General features: G+C 44.2%; 1 protein-coding gene across 3 annotated transcripts in view; it reads left to right on the top strand.

The window, feature by feature from the left end:
• Positions 1 to 23,063, top strand: part of LOC144608065 (ephrin type-B receptor 2) — an 81,559-nt gene that overhangs the window by 48,569 nt on the left and 9,927 nt on the right. The window contains exons 7-11 of one of the 3 annotated variants that reach the window (XM_078425341.1): positions 8,518 to 8,626; positions 9,564 to 9,631; positions 10,316 to 10,438; positions 15,451 to 15,489; positions 19,712 to 19,959. In XM_078425341.1, the coding sequence (XP_078281467.1) occupies positions 8,518 to 8,626; positions 9,564 to 9,631; positions 10,316 to 10,438; positions 15,451 to 15,489; positions 19,712 to 19,959 (587 nt within the window). Of the gene's footprint in view, positions 1 to 3,551; positions 3,638 to 8,517; positions 8,627 to 9,563; positions 9,632 to 10,315; positions 10,439 to 15,450; positions 15,490 to 19,711; positions 19,960 to 23,063 lie in introns of those variants that run through there. The other 2 variants (XM_078425342.1, XM_078425343.1) reach the window with 2 other exon arrangements.

Consider the following 23,063-nt stretch of genomic DNA (forward strand, 5'->3'; position numbering starts at 1 on the left):
CCCGTGGCGCCACGAGGTGATCGAGGCTCCCAACCCCTTGAAGCCCCCACCGGGCGATGGAAAGTCCCAGGGCCGAGCCGAGCAGGGCGATGAGAGTCCTGAGCCCCCACCGGGCGATGTAAAGTGCTGCGGCCGAGCCACGCAGGGCGATGAAGGGCCTGCGAGCGGGTCGATCATACCTCGTGCTTCGGGGCGGTCGAAGCTGCTGCGGCTGGAGCTCCCAAAAGCCGGTCGCCAGCCAGGGACCTGCGAACTCCCGATGTTGCGGTCTGCAGGGCCCAACGGCCGAAGCCTCCGAGATGGTAAGTCCAGGCCCTGCGACCGGAGTCTTCGAGGTCGATCCCAGCTGGAGGCCGCCGACTCCACGATGTTAGGCCGTAGCGCGAACGGAGATACGACACGGTAAAGGTCGCATCTCCGTTGAGGAGGAGATTTAAAAAAAGGTTTCCCCCAACCCCCCCACCACCCCCCTACATACACAGAATTAAAAATAAAACAAAACGTACATTTAACATCAACATTGACTAAAAAACACCAAAAAAAACCGGAGAGACTGCCGGTGAGCCGCAGCTGCAGAACACAGCCACGCCCCTGTTGTCTCCTTTCTATTGATACTGATGCTTAGGGGGCAGTTTGATGGAAATAACGGGATGGATTTGCAAAGATCAGTGCAGCAGTCAATGGTATCTGTCGTAGCATGGGTGATGCAGACATCTTTATGGTTCCTTGGATGACGTTGTAATGTTTTCAGGGCTAGGTCACCATCTTATGTTTTTCCCTCTGTTTGACCAGGCATTGAATATGATGGGATGGTCTTCCAAACAATTTGTCAGAGAAGTATTGAGATTGAGTTAGTTATCTTTCTCCCTCCTTGCTGATCCGGGGTTTGTCATTTCCCACATTGGCATTGGATATAATGAACCACAGCAGCCTTCATTTGGATAAACTCCAAACATTCCACAACCTCCGGGCGAAGACATTTCTCCTCGTCTCTGGCCAGCCTCTGATTCATGAACACTGATCCCAGGTTCGAAACACTTAAACAGGGGAATCGTCAGGTCATAACCCCATAAGAAGCTTGTTATGTTTCAATGACAGCCCACGAAGCCTCACCTTTGAGAAGGAAGGAACTGCAGATGCTGGTTTAATCCGAAGATAGACCCACAAAACTGGAGTTGTGGAGCTCCAGCTTTTTGTGTCTCTCTTACTTTTGAGACAGTTGATATGTGAGCTCTTTACCCTGTGCATTGCCATGGACATTTGAGCCTCCACCTGCAGACCCTACCCCTGAACCACCTGGTGCTATGAGGTGATCTGGCAACTTGAGATGTCAAATCTATTGATGTCATTTCTTCTCGGTATTTGGATCTGGACAACTGGGAATCTGTTGATTGAAGCAACAAGGTTGTAATCCTTATTCACAAAATGCTGGAGTAACTCAGCAGGTCAGGCAGCATCTCTCAGGAGAGAAGGAATGGGCGACGTTTCGGGTCTCTCAGGAGAGAAGGAATGGGCGACGTCTCGACCCGAAACGTCGCCCATTCCTTCTCTCCTGAGAGATGCTGCCTGACCTGCTGAGTTACTCCAGCATTTTGTGAATAAATACCTTCGATTTGTACCAGCATCTGCAGTTATTTTCTTACAAGGTTGTAGTCCTGGTGAGGGGAGGAGACAAATTATGGTGATGCTTAAAAACATTCACACAAGAAGAGATTGTGGAATGTGGCGGAAGTTGGACCTCGTAGGAAGATTTGTTGTAAATAAACCGTCATTGGCAATGTTCTCTTCGATATTGTTAACCGGAGACTTTGTGGCAATCTCCCCAAAATGCCTAGCACTGCCAAAGCAATGATCAGATGGAAAGTGCTGAGGTTGGAGTCTCTGGCAATGATTGTGTACCCAAAGTGAGAAGGAAAACACATGTGAATGTATTGCAAAGCAAAGATGTGCTTATTTTAGCTGAGTATCTTGAAGTATAAGCTGTGATGTATGTGCATGAGTGTTAGAGTAAGACCGTATGTGAGCATGTGACGGAGCATTTATAGAATCGTAGAACTGTACAGCACCGAAACAGCCCTAACAGCCCACCTCATCCATGCCAACCGTATTGCCCATCGATACTAATCCTATTTGCCCTCTTTAGACCCATATCCCTCTGCTCCATTCCCATTTAAGCATCTGTCCACCTATTAACCATTATAACTGTATCTGCGTCCACTACCTCCTCTGCAGCTAATTCCCGATAAACACTCCTCGCTTTGTGTAAAATCAACCTCTCTGATATCCCTTAAATTTCTTCCCTCTCACCCTAAACCTGTGCCAAACAGTTCTAGACTCTTCGAGTTTTAGTTTAGGGATACAGAGCGGAAGAAGGCCCTTCGGCCCACCGCATCCACACTGACCAGCAATTCCCACTCATTTACATGATCCTACACAATAGACAATAGACAATAGACAATAGGTGCAGGAGTAGGCCATTCAGCCCTTCGAGCCAGCACCGCCATTCAATGCGATCATGGCTGATCACTCTCAATCAGTACCCCGTTCCTGCCTTCTCCCCATACCCGGGACACTCGGGACAATTTACATTTATACCAAGCCAATTAACCTGTACGTTTTTGGAGTGTGGGAGGAAACCGAAGATCTCAGAGAAAAGCCATACGTTCATGGGGAGAACGTACAATCTCCGTACAGACAACACCCATAGTCAGGATCAAACCCGAGTCTCTGGCGCTGTAAGGCAGTGGGCTCTACCTCTGTGCTGCCCTGGGGAAAATGATTCTGATTATCTATCTTATCAATGCTCCCTATAATTTCAGAAGCTTCATCCACTCAGCCTCCTGAGTAGCAATGAGAATAAATCCAACCTATCCAATATCCCCTTACTATGCGGCCGAATGATATCCCTGTTCCTTATGACCTTAAGTGATCGGCCAGGGGTGCAATTGTGTTGAGGCCCAGAGAATGTGCACAGGAAGGACAAGTAACTGAAGACAAGGGTCAGGGACAGGTATTAAAAGGACCCAACTCCATAGCCGTGCTTTGGATCAGAATGACCACTGTGGCAGTGATCGGAAGCGGCCTGGTATGCCCTTGCGGTGACTTCCTTTGTAGACAATTGGTCCCAGCAATTGACCCAGGCTGCAAGTGACCTTCTCACAGTTGAAAGCAAACTTTCTCGTCTAGCACCACCGGATGTCTCTGTGCAAACGTATAATGCGACTGCAGTTGCCAACATCTACCTTGACTTTAATAGGATGATAGACGCCTTAGCTTTGATGGCCATCGATACTTTGCAGGTGGGAAGCCTGAGAGACCAAGTGCCCAAGTCAAGGTTAGCCTTACCCACCCACCACCGGCCTGCGTGAAGCAGTGGTGGGCTGCATGCTGGGAGGTGCTCGATGTGGAGATGAACTGTACATGGGAATCAGACAGAAAGAGAAGGCCAGTGCCTTCAGCCGTGGTCTTTCAACGTGGCGTAGCCGGGGCCTCGCGGCCTCGCGGCCTCCTGCTGCTCCTGGTCCTCATGTTATGTTCTTGTATGTCTCCAGCAGAGCCCTGGAAGGATCTGGAGGCAAGGAAGTGGTGGCATTGAGAGACGGGTGGACACGAGGTCCAGCAAGCAGCAAGTCTTTCCCCAGGAGGCTGCAGATGTCTGCCGGCACCTGATGTGAATCCTGTGCCACCCCCAGTCACTGCTGCTGTGACACGGTCAAGGAAAATCAGCCTCTGCCTGTCCACCCGGTGTCACGGGCAGCGACTCTGATAAAGCTGCTCTCCTCTGCTCTCCCTGCCTCTGCTGCTCCCCTGCCACAACTGTTGCTTCAGCTGCCCCCTTTGCAGTGGCCTGCCTGCTCTCCGCTGCTGCCCCCTCTGCTCTCTCTCTCTGCCGCTGCCCTCTCTGCTACTGCTACTCCCGCAGGTCCCCTCCCCTCTACGCTGGCCCCTTTACTGCCGCCTGGCTACCAGCCATTGTACTGGCTGCCGCGCTGTGTTTAGACCAGGTCCAAACAAAGGCAGCTGACATTCCACCCTCCCTCCCCGCTGTGATTGAGGAGACCAAAGTGTGGAAAACAACCTCTTAGCCAGACAAGTGAATAAAACCTTTCCTACTTGTAGGTAAGAAGCCAGTTATGAGTATTGAGCAGATCTTGCAATATTTTCAATGATTTTGCCCTTCTGTCGTCAGTCACCCCGTCTCACTGGTCAGTTTTAAGCAGCATGGGAACTCTGTGGATTCAAATGAAATTGGACAATCAGCTGAAGTGTTGTTCTAACTGTGCACTTGTATCTCCAGAGCGGGTTCTCCAAGTAGATAATGGAAGTCAGGCAACTGCAGCTCACCACCCAAGACACTAACATCCTTAACAATCCTAGCCCCTCTTAACTACAGCCAAGCCCACCGGGTTCAAGTTGTCCTTGTTATTTCATTATTCGAGATGTTGTCACGTGCAGAGTTATTTAAGGATTTATATTTTTCTGGCAGATTATTAGTATTGACTTTATTTTGCTATTGGCCCCACTGAATCGTGTGTCATTTATTTCTGCTGTTGCTGGGATAATGCGGGGCGTGAAATAGTTACCAGGTTTAATATCAAGTGGTTGCATCTGAGGTGTACTTGGCCCAGACACTAGCACTGGTGAATCAGTGCCAAAAGGAATGGTTGGCAGCAGTGGAGGGATGTGCAACCAGCACCAGCATGCTGTGCTAGGAATCTGGTTCAGCTCAAGCAATGATGGCTTCTTTATTTCCATGTGTACCCAGTTACAGTGCATCTTTACGGTAAAATTTGACCAGAACTGCATGCAATGCTCAAGGTGATTACAACTTGTGTGTAGACACCATTTTAGCACGACCAACATGAGCATCTGGTCTGTGGCTGTGCTCATAGTCAAAGCATCCCACATGTCTTATAACACCTTTATTTATTCACAAAATGCTGGAGTAACTCAGCAGGTCGGGCAGCATCTCGGGAGAGAAGGAATGGGTGACGTTTCGGGTCGAGACCCTTCTTCAGACACCTTCTTATAACACCTTGTTCCCTGATTCTGCTACTGTACCTTTAAAAACTAAGGTTTGGTGAAAAGTTACTTGAAAAGCTGATGGTGGACCATTGCTTTTGTGATTGGGAGCCTGTGACCGCAGAGATCCCACTGTTCGCCATATGCAATGATGTGGATGATGTGGGAAATCTTGCAGTGATCTTGCAGATACATGAAAATTGGTGGTAAAATAGATACGAAGAGAATAGTCTCATGCCACAAAAAGATATTAATCAGCTGATAAGATGGGCAACGCAATATCAGATGGAATACAATCTCAATAGGAGCAAAGTGGTGCATTGGTGAGGTTATACAACGTTAGGGCATATATCATGGATAGGATGGTTGTAGGGAATACTGAAGAACAGGGGGACCCTGGTGCAAGGTCCAAACACCCATGAAGGGCATAGCTCAAGTTAAAAGGGGGAAAGGCAAGGCTTTATGGAAAGACAGCCTTCATTAACACGAACACAGAATATAAGAGCAGAGAGTTACGGTGCAGATTTATAGAACATTAGTGGGGAATATTGCTTCACATTTGTTTGCCACAATATTGAAAGGATATCATTTTGTTTTGGAGGGTACAAAAATTATTCCGGAATGTTGCTCAGTTATGAGGAGAGTAACAAGATAGACTGGATTTGAATTCCTTGGAGAGGTGGAGTCTTTTGATCGAGGCATAGAGAATTATGAAGGGCACAGAAAGGATAAAGAGTAGCAAACTTCTTCCCTCACCCATGACTCTCTGAGAGGTTCAAATCCCTGCCAGGGTCGGTGTCTCAGTTCTCTAACTACAAAATTCCAAAGGTTCTTGCCTTCTGAGAGAGAGATTCTTTCCCAAATGTGTGAACCCTTATTTTGTGCCTATGAACCCCAGTTTTAAACATCTTCATTAGGGGGAGCAACCTCACAGCATTCCTCCCATCAGATTCAAATGTATTTCTCCACAAGGTCATATAACCTCATATTTTCCGGCTTTATACTGCATCTATAGACAAGTGAAGTGAAAGGACTGGTTATCCATTCCCTTAACCTACCCATAGCCCTTTTTGTGTCCCCATCATAACGAACACTACTGAACTAAATTCCATTTGCCATTTACCACTTAACTGACCAGATATTTCTCATTTCATGTAGTATATGGTCATTGCCAATGTTGGTATAATTTGCAACATCTTTATCATGTGACCTGCATTTACATCTAAACCATGAAGATATGTACCAAATCGATACCCAATGGTATAAGGAAACACAGTGCTGGAGTAACTCAGCAGATCAGGCAGCATCCCTGGAGAACATGGATAGGTGATGTTTTGAGACCAGTCTTCAGACTGATTGTCGGGGGAGAGCTGTAAAGGGGAGAAGCAGGACCCGCATGGTCTCACTCTTACAATGGAGGAGGCCCAGGACAGAAAGGTTACGTGGGAATGGGAAGGGGAGTTACAATGTTTAGCAACCAGGAAATCCAGTAGGCTTTGGCCGACCGAGCACAATTGTTCAGTGAAACAGTGGCTGAGTTTAGGCTTGGTCTTGCCCACGCACAGGAGGCCACATTGGTAACACTGGATGCAGAAGGTTAGAGGAGGTGCTCATGAACCACTGTCTCAACTGGAAGGACTGCTGGGGTCCCTAGATGGAGGCAAGGGAGGAGGTACAGAGACAGGTGTTACATGTCCTGCAGTTTCAGGGGAATGTACCTGTGGTTGGGGTGGTTTGGGTGGGAAGAGATGTGAACCAAGGAGTTGCAGAGGGAGCGGTCTCTGAAGAAGGTGGAAAGGGGTGGAGATGGAAAGTTGTGACTAATGGATCATATTGAAGGTGAGGGAAATGTGGGATTTTGAGGTGTTGGATGCAGAGGCTGATGGGGTGAAATGTGAGGACCGGGGAACTCTGTCCTTGTTCCGACTGTGGGGAGGGAGAACAAGAACGGGACACAGAGGAGATGTGCGTGTGGGACCCGCCTATGACAGAAGGGGGAAATCCGCATTTACTGGAGAAAGAGGACATCTCGGATGTCCTACAATGGAAAGCCCCATCTTCGGAGCAGACACGGTGGAGACAATAGACAATAGGTGCAGGAGTAGGTCATTCGGCCCTTCGAGCCAGCACCGCCATTCAATGTGATCATGGCTGATCATTCTCAATCAGTATCCCGTTCCTGCTTTCTCCCCATACCCCCTGACTCCGCTATCCTTAAGAGCTCTATCTAGCTCTCTCTTGAATGTATTCAGAGAATTGGCCTCCACTGCCCTCTGAGGCAGAGAATTCCACAGATTCACAACTCTCTGACTAAAAAAGTTTTTCCTCACCTCTGTTCTAAATGGCCTACCCCTTATTCTTAAACTGTGGCCCCTGGTTCTGGACTCCCCCAACATTGGGAACATGTTTCCTGCCTCTAACATGTCCAACCCCTTAATAATCTTATACGTTTCGATAAGATCCCCTCTCATCCTTCTAAATTCCAGTGTATACAAACCTAGTCGCTCCAGTCTTTCAACATAGGACAGTCCCGCCATTCCGGGAATTAACCTAGTAAACCTACGCTGCACGCCCTCAATAGCAAGAATATCCTTCCTCAAATTTGGAGACCAAAACTGCACACAGTACTCCAGGTGCGGTCTCACTAGGGCCCTGTACAACTGCAGAAGGACCTTTTTGCTCCTATATTCAACTCCTCTTGTTATGAATGCCAACATTCCATTGGCTGGAATTGAGTAGGGAATAGCATCTTTGCAAGAGGTAGGATGAGAGGAAGTGTGGTCTAGATAACTGTGGGAGCCGGTAGATTTATAACAGTTGCCTCCTGTGATGGAGACAGAGAGATCAAGAAAGGGGAGCGAGGTGTCAGAAATAGTCGACTAAACCCTATGGAACCACGGCAGTAATATGCCCCCAGTCACACAAAGATCTGTCACTATTAACTTTTGCATTCTGCAACTGAGCAGCCTATTGGCAGGGACTCCTGGTAGCACTGGCCCTGCCATTGGAATGAAAGTGGACTCCAGTGTTTCATTTGAGTGCCAGATCTGGTTGACAGATGAGGTGCCAAAGCTATCCCACAGTGAGCTTTGGCAATTCAGAACTCATAGAGTCATACAGCGTGGAAACAGGCCCTTCGGCCCAACTTGCCAATGCCAGCCAACATGCCGCATCTACACCAGTCCCAACTGCCAGCATTTGGCCCATATCCCTTTAAACCTATCCTATTCATGTACCTGTCTAAATGTTTCTTAAACGTTGCGATGGTACCTGCAACTCACTGGAGTTCCAATGGTTGAAAGCCATTGATACCAATGTTCCAATGGTTGAAAGCCATTGATACCAATTGGAAGTGCCAACTCCAACAGCTAGATTCAACTCCTGTGCTAAACTCTGGTAAAATATATAAAGGCTTGTTAAGGAAATACGGTTCACTAACTCTGAACTAAATCTGCATGGATACCCCATTTAATGTCTGCTTTTTGTTGTCAACAGCTGAATACCAGACTAGTCTACAGGAGAAACTTCCCCTCATCATTGGATCTGCAGCTGCTGGCCTTGTCATCATCATTGCGGTTGTAGTCATTCTCGTTGTTTGCAGCAGGTAACTCCAAAAAAATCCTAAACTCTTTTTGCTGCACGACCCCTTGTTTGATTTATTCCTCTGGCAGGTATGATATACTTTCCAGTATGAAACAATGAGTAAAATGGGGGGGGGTTATTGGGCATGTGTGAGAGAGCAAATCGCAGGGTTACAGTGACATAAGAGGAGGGTGAATCGGATTAAAGGGATTGTTCTGTGGGAATTGTAAGGATCCAAAGGGGTGAATGCTCTCCTACAATCCTATAATAACTTCATTTCTGATATGCAGAGACATGATAAGATGCAGTAAATGGTAAAATGGCAATGCGCAGTTTGCAAAACCAATTGGTTGATAGATTAATGTGAGGAGGTAAAGAGAGAGAAGGATTGGGAAATCAAGGACAAGAGGGCCTAGGTTTAAAGTAAGAGGGGAAATATTTAACAGGAACCTAAGGAGCCATTTTTTCACACAGCGGGTGGTGCCTATGTGGAAAAGGCTGCCAGAGCAAGTAGTCGAGGCAGATGCTATAACAACATTTAAAATACATTTGGACAGGTATATCGATCGGACCGGTTTAGAAGGATGTGTCGACAATTGGCAAATGGGGCGAATGTAGATGAGCACCTTGATCAGCATGGACAAATTAGATGAATGACCTGTTTCTGTGCTGTATGTCCATAGAAGTGAGAAATGTAGGTCAAGAAATATTGGATAGAACTAGTACAGACTGCAAATGTCTTCAGTTCCCGCTCAAAATATGCAGTCGACACAGAATACAACTGTTCTTTTGAAGATCCAACACCACACAATTGTCCACTACTGCCCCCTACTGTAATTTCATCTTAATTCTGTAATTGAATGAATTAGAAATCATGTTGGTAAACCAATAGTCAAACTACGGGTCTGTTAGCCCACTGTGTGCACTGATTGAGTTCTCCTCTGCTTCATCTTTTGCAGGAGACAAGGATTTGATCGGGCAGACTTGGAATATACGGACAAACTGCAGCATTATACAAGTGGCCATGGTTAGTGGCAATACCATCTTTTAATTTATTGATTCACCATGACCTAAAATAAACAGAAAATTGGTGACTAATTATAATACAATACAATTAGGGTGCAATTCAAGATTTGATCAGCGGATTCTGCCAGGATGCAGAGGGCAAACTGTGTGTAAAAAACACACCCTGATGCTGTAAAGTTGAAATATAAGCAGAGACTTTGGAAGCACCCAGTGGAAACGCCCAACAGGTCAGGCGGTGTCTGTGGAGAGAGAAACAGTTAACTTTTCAGGACCTGCAACATTAACTCTGTTTCTGTATCCAGAGAGAGAATCATAACCTCAGAATTTCATTGAAAACTTTGGTTACCTCATCTTACCCAATTCGACCGAGTATGATAAATCCTGTGTGATTATTCTACCTCCATCTTCCATTGAAACTTTAGTGTATTGGTACTGTACATTTATATTACGATACGTATTGAGCTTTCTAAAAATTTTAGATATGATTTCACTGCAACAGCGTGAAGAATATTTTGTGTCCACGTTTTTTTTTCATTTGTTCCGACTTACAAAGTATTTTATTTGAGCTGCTGTTAATTCTCAACCCGTAGAAGTCCCCGAATAGTCTCACAGTAGATTTCTTGGAAACTGTAGTCTCTTGCTGAACATGAAGGAATATTCTCACAGGTAATTTTTCTCCTCGCAGTGACACCTGGCATGAAGATTTATATTGATCCTTTCACTTATGAAGATCCCAATGAGGCTGTGAAGGAATTTGCCAAAGAGATTGACATGTCCTGTGTGAAGATTGAACAGGTTATTGGTGCAGGTATGCATTCATTCTAACAGTCATGTTAAATAGTAGTAGGATAACGATTCCTGTATTTTATCAGACTGCAGTAATCTTCTGGTGTCACTAACCTTTACTTCCAATCAATATTTTGGAACTCAAAAGTATAATATGCTGCCTTTGTACGAGTCAGAGCCTCCTGAAGACAGGGAAGCAGAATCAAAAATTCAGGCCAATGATTTTTTTAAATATTAATAAGTTTTCAGATAAGAGGAATTTGCAGGAGATTAATGGAAAGATCTGACACAGGATGCAAGGCATCAGCGGTCAGGTGGCACGAAGGGTGACAACTAAGAAGGATGTCAGTGTAAGAAATTTATTTCACAAAATGCTGGAGTAACTCAGCGGGTCAGGCAGCATCTCAGGAGAGAAGGAATGGGTGAAACCATGAAGGACGAAACTATGGGTGAAACCATGAGAAGGATGTCAGAATGGTAAAGTAAAGAAACGGACTCACTGTTAGAAAGGATGCAACAACAGTCTAACAAAGACCGATTCAAATGTCAGAGGAAAAACAGACAGGACGTGAAGGATCGTCCAATGAACCCCTTTGGGTAGAACTTAGGAATGAGAGAGAGTTGATTACTTTGCTGTGTTAAACTGTGGAAATTCCAGTTGTCAGCAGGAATTAGAGGAGGAGATGTGTAAGCAAATCGCAGAGAGGTTTAACAGCAATAGGGTTATAGCGGAGGGGGATTGTGACCTCCCAGATATGGTCTGGGATTGTCTTAGTACAAGGAACTTAGGTTGACATTTGTTAAGTGCATCCAACATGAGACCGTAAGTGAATAATCCTACCGGAAATGAAACGGCATTCTATCTTATTTTAGGCATTGAAACTGGGCAGATGATAGAAGTGTCGGTGGGGGAACACTTTGAAATCAGAGGCCATAATTTTGTAAATTTCAAGGTGGTTTTGGGCGGCACGGTAGCGCAGCGGTAGAGTTGCTGCTTTACAGCGAATGCAGCGCCGGAGACTCAGGTTCGATCCTGACTACGGGTGCTGCACTGTAAGGAGTTTGTACGTTCTCCCCGTGACCTGCGTGGGTTTTCTCCGAGATCTTCGGTTTCCTCCCACACTCCAAAGACGTACAGGTATGTAGGTTAATTGGCTGGGTAAATGTAAAAATTGTCCCTAGTGGGTGTAGGATAGTGTTAATGTGCGGGGATCGCTGGGCGGCACGGACTTGGAGGGCCGAAAAGGCCTGTTTCCGGCTGTATATATATGATATGATATGATACAATGTCTTCAAATGATCCTATCTTGGGGGGAAGGATATTTTCAATTTGTTTAAAAGTAAACTTGGCAAAAGAATGGAAGAAGATAGATTGGAAGAAGACGATTGGAAGCAGATACTTGCTCGCACCTTAAACTTATGCCCTCTTGATTTTGATACCTCAGCCATGCAAAAAAACACTTTGACTTTCTTACCCTATTTATGTCTCAGAATCCTATATATGTATACGTATGTCATGTGCATGTGCAGGAGTGAGCTTAAAGAAATTAGGAAGGAAAAAAGGGGTCAGGACACGTCCTTGGCTGATAGAATCCAGGAGAATCATGTCATTATGTGTGTATTTGAAGCAAGGGGGTACCTGGGGAAAGAATCGGGCCTCTTGTGTGGAGACATGGAATGTGGGTGAAGTCCTGAATTAATACTTTTCATCTGTATTTATCTTGGAGAAGGATGTGGAAGACAGTGAGTTCAGATAGGGGTGCATTGATTGTCTGGAGCAGGGAGGTGAAGGTGTCAGATGACTTCCAACACAAGTCTGGATAATTTCCCGAGCTAAACGAGATCAATTCCAGGTGGAAGTTAACATGACAAGTGCAAGGTGATGCGTTTTGGGAAGTTAAACTAGGAAAGGACATTAACAGAGAAGAGTCATATTGCTCCAAATATCTAGAGACCAAATCTTGAGCATTGAGAGATCTAATCTCCTTGTTACAGGAAGATGTGATAGAGAGAGCAGCAAATTTTCACCAGCTTGATTCCTTCGATAACAGTTTAGTGTAGTTTAGTTTAGTTTGGAGATTTTGTGCGGAAACAGGCCCTTTGGCCAACCGAGTCCATGCCAGCCAACGATCGCCCGTACACTGGTCCTATGTTAACTCAATTTCACGTTCCACATGCTGGGTGGAATTTACAGAAGCTAATTAATCTACAAACCTACGCATCTTTGCAATGTGGGAGGAAACCGGAGCACTCGGAGAAACCCCATAAGGAAAATAACAAGGAGACCGCTTCAGTCGGTGTTCGGTGAACATCTGAACTCTGTGGAGTCTCATTCACGGAACATGTTCAAGATCAATAGATATGGGGTGCAATGCAGGAAAGCAATTCAGTATGAAGATAATTCTTAATCTTGTTTAATGGTAAAGCACCCACAAAAGGGGTCAAATGGCAGTTGCTTCTTTCATAAGAACCAGGATAGATTGAAAAGTGTGCTTCCTCATTATCAATAAAGTATTTCAGATGAGTGAAGTTGAAAATCATCAATTTAAACTTCTTGAATATTGTTGTCATTTGGGGTCGTTTAATGGCAGGAAATAGGTGCTAGTTTAAAGAAATATCCCAAAAGGGTAAGAGATTGAACTTCTCAGTAAATTGCTCTGTGTTGGGCTGATTGTGAACTGCACAGCACTATTTTAACAGAATTGTGTAAAGGCCCGGAAATTGGTCTGTGCGCATAAACAAGACCGGTGTTGCAAATAGAATTCATGTCAATGCAGCATTTTGCATAATTTCTATCGGAAGCTAATGTCAGGTGTTGAAAAGGATGAACATTTTTAAAAAAATTGCAGATGCTATCATCAAAATGCTGGAAAGACTCGGCAATTGGGCAGCATCTGTGGAGAGAGAAACCGAGTTAATTTTTCAGGTGACAGAGCCACGGTCATAATGTGAAACGTGAGAAAACAATGTTTTAAATTACTGAGAAGGTGAGGGGTTGGATAAAGAGAAAGGGAATATCTCTGAGAGTTCAAGAATGTGATTGTGAGGGTTTAAAAGGATGGTTATTTTTGGTACGCAATTTCTTGTGCTCTATCTGTTTCTGATTTATAGGTTGGGGTACGCCCGCCCAGTGGCATTAATAGTTGTGCCACAGCCAAAATGCTTTTCTGGCAAGAATTTTCACCACGTTGAGATTTGTAAATCTGACTCTGTTCACTCACAAAAAAACAAAAACAGTTTTCCATAATGCTGAAGGAGCAAGTGAATGGTATTTGAAGGGTAAGACACATCACCCGTTGCTGACTTTGAACAGATGAATTTCTAAGCTATAGGATCACCATCACCTGTGAGTCCCACGTCGTCCTGACAGCAAATCCACGTCACCCTGTGATCCTTCACTGTCGCTGGGTCTAAATACTGGTACTCCTGGTGGTACAATGGAAGCTCGACAACAGAATGAGTCGCTACCACTTAAAGGGAATTGGGGAAGGGAAAGTTACGCAGCCTTAAACAACACTCATCCTAGAAAGAACTAAAAAGAAACTTCATCCATTTTCCCATCCCCTTCACATTTCATCTCAATCTTCTTTGTGTATTTGCTCCATTCAAAGATTTCAGATGAATGGGAATTGGTTTCCTCTTCAGCGTCACTGAAACCCTTCTATTGCAGAAGGGAAGGTGTGTAAATTGACCCATGTACTGTTGGTGCCTGCTGAGAGAGGGGAGGGCTGGTGAATCAAGAAAAGGAGTGAATGGGTCAGGTGTAGGTATAAGGACATGTGTGAAATATGGACCCACCAGTGGAGAGAGAATGGAAGCATCTGACTGCTGGTAATGTGGGATGCAAGACTGGAATGGCTGATTATCCTGAATTGCTGATTCAATGTTGGGTCTTGAGGGCTGCTAGTGGATGGTCTTCCTGACCATGCATTTGTCTTCACTGGAACAGCCCAGGAGGCCAAAGACAGAAAGGTCAGGGTGGAAAATTAAAGTGTAAGGCAGCCGATGGCTTGGCTCACCTTTGTGGACTGAGTGGGAGTATTTGCCCGATCTGTCCAGTTTCTCCATTGTAGCAGCGTGTACATTATGAACACCAAATGGAACAAGCAACTAAGATGGGTTTTACTTGTCGTGCAATTGCTTGCGAATGTGCTGTGAGAGAGAAGTGAATGTTGCAGAAGATGGGAGAGTAAACCAAAATGTTCCTTGGGAGACGCTCCATTGCCATGCTGAGAAGGGAGGGGAAGGGGTGGCTAGAAGCTCAAGTTGGAGGTGATGGCAACCACAGTGATGCTCCATTGAATGTGGAGGTCAGCGGACAGGAGCAAGGGACGTCCAATCCTTGTTCACTTCAGGACAAAACTGGGAGCAGAATTGAACAGCTCATGGAATGGTTACAGCAAGAGGAAGCTCGTCCCACTCCCCTGACCTTGAAAATCTTTTCCTTTCAAATACGTATCCAGTCTTTTTTTAAATACAGCAATTGAATCTACTTCCACCACACCCCAGCAAAGAATGTCGGACTTCCAACTACTTGCTGCATCAAAAATATCCTCATGTCACTTTTGGTTAATTTGCCAATCACTCTCACTCAGTGTCCATTACTACTCCCTCCAATGGAAGCAGTTCTTGCTCCATGTGCTCGGTTTACAATGTTTGTGATTTAAAAAAATCTCCTGATCAGCTCCCTCCCAAACCTCTTCCTTGTAAAGAGACCCCCAGCTTATCCCCATCCGCCCATCGTTCCAACACATCCTCTCCCTCTTGCCCGAACTGCAATGTGCTTGCCAATCACTCCTGCAACTCACCCTCTCATTGTCCCTTCCCTGCCCTTGTTGAATGGCGGTGTCCAAGAATATGTAAAATTCATACCGCCATGTCCCTCTCATGACCACAATTGGAATCCCGTGAGGTAATTGCACCTGCAGCTCAGTAATTTTGTTTCATACCCTTTTTTTGAATTTATGTGTATGTACTTGTAAAGCCATCTTGCATCATTTTATATAAACTTACCTTAGACTTTCTTGCACACAGTCGAGGACCCCAACAACTCTGATGGAGGGGAAACCTTGGGTGAGTAAAAAGAGACACTGCAGACGTAGAGGTGTGAAGGGGGTAATGTTCAAAGAGACATGATGGAGGCTTGGAGTTTTGTAGCACGATGTGGAATCCCCCCTCCCCCCAAACCCCCAAACAAAACATAGCGATAGAAGTGTGGTCATGGTAGGAGTGGAAATCCATGAGTTTGCAGTGCACATTAGTTGCTAACTAAACCCCTGAAATACAGGGATGAAACAAGAAAATTGGGAAAGAAAAGAGTCAGTGATAGATGGAGTGAAAGCGAGATCAGGATTAAAAGTGGCAGTAAAGTCAATGAGATGTTTAACACCAAAGAAGGAGATTCAATACTGTTAATAATATATTGTAAAATGAGATGAAGGAGGGGGCCATAGAAGGATATGTCCCACCTAGGGACGGACACAGCTTGAATGCATACAGGTTTCCAGGGCCAAAGAGTAAATAAAAATCGTTAAAATTGCAGATGCTGAAAGTCTGAAATAGATACTGCAAGCACTCAGCAGGTCAGACGTCATCTGTGGCGTGGAAGCAGAAACAGAACTAATTGTTTCATGTCAAAGACTTTGTATGAAAGATTAATTCAGTTTCCATTGATGCTACTTGATCTGCTGGGTGGTGTAATCCCAACGCTAGAAATTTGATATGAAGGAGCTAGGTGGATTTAGGAAAGTTGTTTGGTGTAAGGACAGGCGCACCTGTGAAGGAGGGTGGCGGAGGGAATCGGGGAGGGGGGGGGGGGGGGAAACGGTGGTACTGCTAGAACAGGTGTGATAAGGTTTTACAGCAGGAGTCATGTTCAAGGCAGAAACAAAGGGTTGTCCTCATGCAGAGGCCCGGACTTCCACGGTGAAAATAATCCAGCCGAGGACAGGTAGCTTGAAAAGTTACTTCATTGTGATTGGGAAGAGACTGGACAAAGGGAGAAAGATTGAACCCCAGATGGGAACGTTATTCATCCTTCTGTCATTTCTCCAATACCCCATTTAATTTTGCAATCCTCTTCAATGTTGGCCCCAGACTTGTCATCACATATCCATGATCAAATATTTCTGTGAAAGAGCATAACACAAACTATGTTTTCAATCAAATTATTTTCAGTCCTTTTTCATCAATGATTACTCAAAAGTTGATTTATCCAGCTTGATCTTCCTCCAGATATTCACTGAAAATGACATCTTTCACAGGTCGTATTCCGAGAAGGTTTCCCCCTTGTAGCCCAGTAAACATGATCATTGTGACCGAAAGCAGAGATTGACTCAAAATTGACCTTTTGTATATGGTCACACTTCTGAACTCTTTTTTTCTCCAATGCCCATCACTTACTTTTTACATTTCCCTTATAGCTTCTTGGTAATTCCAACATATCTTCCAGGCATTTCATTAAATCTCAGGCACTGCTATATTTTCTCCTTCTGAACACGATAATACTGTTTCCTTGGAAGATAATGGTCCCATTATCTGGCTCAGTGTAACATTTAGATTGCTGGTACATTCATCGCAGCATAAATCTGTCATGATCTTCATCATATCTTCTTTGTTGCTGGATCTAAGCACTTGATCTTCCTATCTAACAGCACGGTATGACTACCTTCATCACAAGGATTGCTTGAGCGTAGGAAGCACTCAGAAAGCAGGAGCGAAAGGAGACAGACAATAAAAGCCAGTCCTACTCGAGATGTCTACATTCCATGAATACATTTAAAGTATCTACAGAGAGGACTGGGCAGAGCACAGGATTGGAACTGCTGCATGTATAGGGATAATAAATGGGAACATTGAATCAAATCACTGAACACTGGGAGCTGGTGAGTTGGCAGATCCACTGGCATTCTTCCAGAGAAAGAAATGTCCACAAAACAGGATGGGAAAACAGAGTGTAAGTAATGGGACTGCACTGAGTCAAACATGGATTTATGAAAGAGAGACATTTGACATATCTATTAGAGTTTGTGAAGTTGCAACTAGTAGAATTGTAAAGTGAAACCAGTTGATGTGATGTATTTGGACTTCCATACGATGCCATAATGCCAAGAGGTGTATAAAATCATGAGAGGAATAGATCAGGTCGATGCACAGAATCTCTTGCCCAGAGTAGGGGAATCAAGGACCAGAGGGCATAGGTTCAAGGTGAGGGGGAAAAGATTTATGAGGAATCTGAGGGGTAACTGTTTCACAGAAAGGGTGGTAGGTGTATGGAACAAGCTGCCAGATGAGGTATTTGAGGCTGGGACTATCCCAAAGTTTAAGAAACAGTTAGACAGGTACATGGATAGGACACGTTTGGACGGATATGGACCAAGCGCAGGCAGGTGGGGCTACTGTAGTTGGGACAGGTTGGCCGGTGTGGGCAAGTTGGGCCGAAGGGCCTGTTTCCACACTGCATCACCCTATGTTCATAGAGTGATATATATCAGAGATTATGAAGCAAAATTAGAGGACATGATATTGGGGAGTATATGCAGGCATGGATTGAGGATTGATTAAAAGTTAGAGAAGCATGTACCAGAAATGAACAGGTTATTTTCAGTGCATCCAGTGTTTTGGTGACGGCTTCGAGCTTCCATGTTTGGTGATGATACCAAGCTAGGTGACAGAGTGGGCTTTGAGGAAACATGGACCTGTTCAGGACATGGCATGTGTAATTGTGCAAAAATAGATATTATAAATATTCTATAAATAATGAGAAATGGGCAAATGTTGTATTTAGAGATGTCTAGGTTTTCTTGTACTATGTAAGCTATTGTGCAATCAGGTAGGAAGGTAAATAGTGTATTGTTATACTTTATTCCAAAAGTTGAACTTCCCAGCTGTGTCAATTGGTCAAACAGTCTGGCAATGTTATGTGTAGGTTTGTCCTGAGGAAAGATGTATTTCTTACAAAAGGTTCATTAGATTGATTCATGGTATAGTGAGCTTTTTGTATGAGCAGGCTGGTTTATATTTTGTTGTGCCTTGAAGAATCGAAGGTGAAATTTGTAAAGTTCTTACAAGGTTTGACACGATAGACGCAGAGATTATGTTTCTCTCGACTGGGTGCTTGGACCAGGACTCACATTCCCAAAAAGTGAGAGCTCTCAGCTTCCTGAAAGTAGCAGAAAGTAGAGGATAAAATGGTTAAAAAAAGGCTTGTCTTTCATCAGTCGAGGCATTGCATATAAGAGTTAGAAAATTGTTGCATCTTGATAGGACTTTGGTGAGGCCTGTATTTGGAATGTTGTGTGCATTGCTGGTCACCCCATTACTTGTAAGGATGTGGAGGCTTTGAAGAGTGTGCAAAAGACCTTTACCAGAATGCTGCCTGTATTAGAAGGTAATAGCTTTAGGGAGAGGTTGGACAAGCTTGGATTGTTTCTGTGGAGCATTGGAGGCTGAGGGGAGGCCTGATAAAAGTTTATAAATTTAATGAGAGACATTGATAAGACAGTCAGTCAAAACCTCTTTCCCAAGGTGGTAATGTCAAAGACTAGAAGAGCATAGCTTTAAGACGACAGGGGGGAAAGTTGAAAGGAGATGGGTGGGACAGGTTTTTAATTTACATAGAGTGATGAGTATCTGGAACATGTTGCCGGGGTGGTGGTAGAGGCAGATACATTAGGGACAAGAGGCTTCTTGATAGGCACATGGATATGCAGCGAATGGAGGGATATTGATCCACGCAGCGGAGATTAGTTTATGTTCAGTGCGGAGATTGTGGATTGAAGGCCTGTATCTGTGCTGTACTCTTCTGGGTTCTATCAAAGATTCAGGACAAAGATGAGAAAAAATATCTCTGCATCAGATGACAGTGAATCTTTGAAAATCTCTGCACCTAATGACCGTTTTTGCCCGGTAACTGAGATCTTCAAGATACAGATTGATATATATTTTAATATTAAAGGAAGAAAGAAATATGGTGTTAGTGCAGCAAGCGATGGGGAGGTAAGAAATTAGCCAGAATCTTACTCAGTGGAGCAGACAGGAGGTCCCGATAGCCTTTACCTGTTTCAATTTATTTTGCTTTATGAAAAGGAAGTGGGATGATTAGATAAAATCCATGCAGAAAGAGTGGGAGTTGTCCATGGACTGTAAACTCCAATAAGAGTTCATATACAGGCAATTGTTGATTAATTAGGGAAAGATGATAATTTCACTGTTTGTAATCCTTTTATGTTCTCAGTAGGGAAATTGCCCCCCAACAGTAGCTGTGAGACAATTATTCCTTTGGCTTTCTTATCAGGTGAATTTGGAGAGGTGTGCAGTGGGCATCTCAAGTTACCTGGAAAGAGGGAGATATTTGTGGCTATCAAGACCTTAAAATCTGGTTATACAGAGAAGCAGAGACGGGATTTCCTGAGCGAAGCAAGCATCATGGGACAGTTTGATCATCCGAATGTCATACATCTAGAAGGAGTAGTCACCAAAAGCAACCCAGTGATGATCATCACAGAGTTCATGGAGAACGGGTCACTGGACTCCTTCCTCAGGGTAAGATGCTCAGCTACTCTTTTGTTTCAGGAGATCATTCCATTTACTGAAACAGAACTTGAAGACATGGCCAGTTCACCAAGCTGCCTCTATCCATCCAGTGAACACAATTATCTGGCCCTTCCTCACAACTGTGTGGAGTTTGCACGTTCTCCCTGTGACGGCGTGGGTTTCCTCTGGCTGGTCCGGTTTCCTCCTACATTCGAAAGACGAGGGAGTTTGTAGATTACATGGTCTCTGTAATTATCTTTAGTGTGAAGGGAGTAGGAGGGAAAGTGGGATAACATAAAAATAGCGTGAACGGCTCAGCGAGACTCAATGGGCCGAAGGGCATGTTTCCATGCTGTATCTCGAAACTAAACTGCACTTGAATATAATATGGAGGTATGCTATTTAGAAAAGGACAGAACGATAAGCATGAAAAACATTACAGGAGATGAAAATCATTACAGAGAGCATAATCAAAAGGTAGGGACGGTTAAATGCCAGGCACGGTTGTACCCAAAACAATGGAAGATAAGATGAGAAAAATTGCCAGAATTCTCATCGTTCGGTGGGCTGAATGAATGTAGATGAATGGGAGCATGAAAGCTGGGGAAGTGGAGCTGGCAGCAATATTCCAAGAGACAGGTCCACATCTTTGCCTGACACTTCCTCATGAAGAAGGTTCCAACAGAGCACAAACCACCAAAAGACAATCCACCACCCCCCACCCCCCATCTCCTGAAATGTCACAAGATTGCGAATATTTACTGTCGGAAAGAAAATGTGAAATGGGGATCAGTCCAAAAATGTCAAGCCAAGATGGGTTTATTTTCAGATGCACAAGTATATCAAAATGCTCAGGATAATATTATGGACAAAGTACTCAGTGAAACAAATGCTGTTCTGAAGGTGAAAGATGGAGAATAATAAAAGGGATTTTTAAATTCATTTTACTGGATGTAGGCATTGCTGGCAAGACTAACATTTTTTGCTCATCCCTTACATCCCCGAAGAAGGTGGTGTTGAGCCATTTGATCTGCTGCAGTTCGCCTGTTGAAGGTGCTCTTGCAGTGCTGTGCTAAAGGAGTTTCAGGATTTAGACCACTACTGATGGATATTTCCCATTATCATGTATCTGTACACTATGGATGGCTCGATTGTAATCATGTATTGTCTTTCCGCTGACTGGTTAGCACGCAACAAAAGCTTCTCACTGCACTAGTGGCCATAAACGAAAAACTTATTTCCAAATTATGATGTGTGATTTAGTAGGGAAGCCTCAGGTGGTGGTGCTCTACAGCCCTTGTCACTCCTGGTATTGAGGTCACAGATTTGGACGTTGGAGCATAAGATGATGAATGACACACCTCAGGATACCCAGACTATGACATGCTCCCGATGCAACAGTAGTAATCTAATTAGACCCATCCATTCCTTTCTGGGTAGTGGTATCTCACAGGATGTTAATGTTGTGGACTCAACAATGATAATGGTGGGGTAGATGGTTTGACATTCCCTTGCTGGAGATGATCATTGCCTGACCGTTGTGAGAAGCAAGTGAGACATGGCTAGTGATAGCAAATATAGATTTGCACTGAGGGAATCAATGGAGGCATTCAGGCAAGTGAACATCTAATTGGGATTTGAAAGTATAATGGTTAAGAAAGTGGTTAAGGAAGTATTTACGTAAATCTGGAGTAAGTGGGTAGTAAGGTCATTGTGTGATAGATATTGGTATTAGTTTATTATTGTCACGTTTACCAAGATACAGTGAAAAGCCTTTGTTTGCCAGCTACCCAGTCAAATTATACTTCACAATCAAGCCAAACAGGTTATGCAAAGAGAAAAATAGCAGATTGCAGAATGTAACATTGCTACATTATAGCATTACAGTTGCAGAAAAAAGTCCAGCGTTCGCAATGAGGTAGGTTGGAAGATTGGGACTATACCCGAGCTTATGGGCAGACCATTCGGTAGACTGATAACAGTGGGGAAGATGCTGTTCCCCTGAATCTGTGGATGTACTTTCAAGCTCTTGCGTCTTCTGCCTGATGGGAGAGGAGGCAAGATGGGATGGCTGGGGTGAGAAAATCATAGAGTCATACAACACGGAAACAGACCCTTCAGCACAACTCGTTTATGCCAACCAAGATGTCCCAATTTACCCACGTTGGATCCATATCTTTTTAAACCGTTCCTATTTGCATACCTGTCCAAATGTCTTTGATTATCTTTGGTTACTTCACCGAGGCAACATGAAGTGTAGATGGAGTCGATGATGTGGATACTGATCTGTGTGATGGACTGGACTACACCCACAACTCTGCAATTTATTATGACCTTGGGCATAGTTGTTCCCAAACCAAACTGTAATGCTTCACAATAGTATTCTTTCTAAGGTGCATCGACAGAAGTTGGTAAGATTCATTAGTCTTGCGAGGAAGCAGAGGCAATATGTGCCTTTTTGGCCCTAGCTTCAGCGTGGTGAGTCGAGGAAAAATGGTTGATGATATTTAAGCCTGGGATCTTAAAGCTCGCAACCATCTCCACTTTGGCACCATAGACACTGATAGAGGCATATACTCCATTTCACATCCTGAAGTCAAAATCTTGCTGGCATTGAGGGAGAGGTTGTTGTTTTGACATAATGTCACTCAGGACTCCAGCTCCTTCCTATACTCTGCCTCGTCTTTGTTTGAGATTATAAGAGTAGCCCTGTCACAGAATTGACTCACTTTTCCATCTGCTTTAATAATGTGATGACTGGATCTAGATATTTGGATGTTGCATATTTCAATTGACCTTTGAAGGGTTTAAAATGCTAAAAACATTTACAATTAGATTTCAAATAAAATGCTCCTCTGCTTAGCTTCCACCTCTCTCTCCAGCAGTGCATTCTAGATATGTGCCACTCTCTGAATGAAAATGGTCACCTCACGTTCTCTCTGTCTCTAACCCCTAAATCTATATCCTCCAGATTTATCTACCGATGATATGAGGAAATGTTTCTACCTTATCTATACACCTCATAATTTTATGAACCTCAAGCATGTCCGTCCGCTCTTAGTCTACTCTTCTCTTCAGGAAAAAAAAACAAATCCAATATCCCCAGTCTCTTT

Source organism: Rhinoraja longicauda, chromosome 30 (assembly GCF_053455715.1).
Source record: "Rhinoraja longicauda isolate Sanriku21f chromosome 30, sRhiLon1.1, whole genome shotgun sequence".
NCBI lineage: Eukaryota > Metazoa > Chordata > Chondrichthyes > Rajiformes > Arhynchobatidae > Rhinoraja > Rhinoraja longicauda.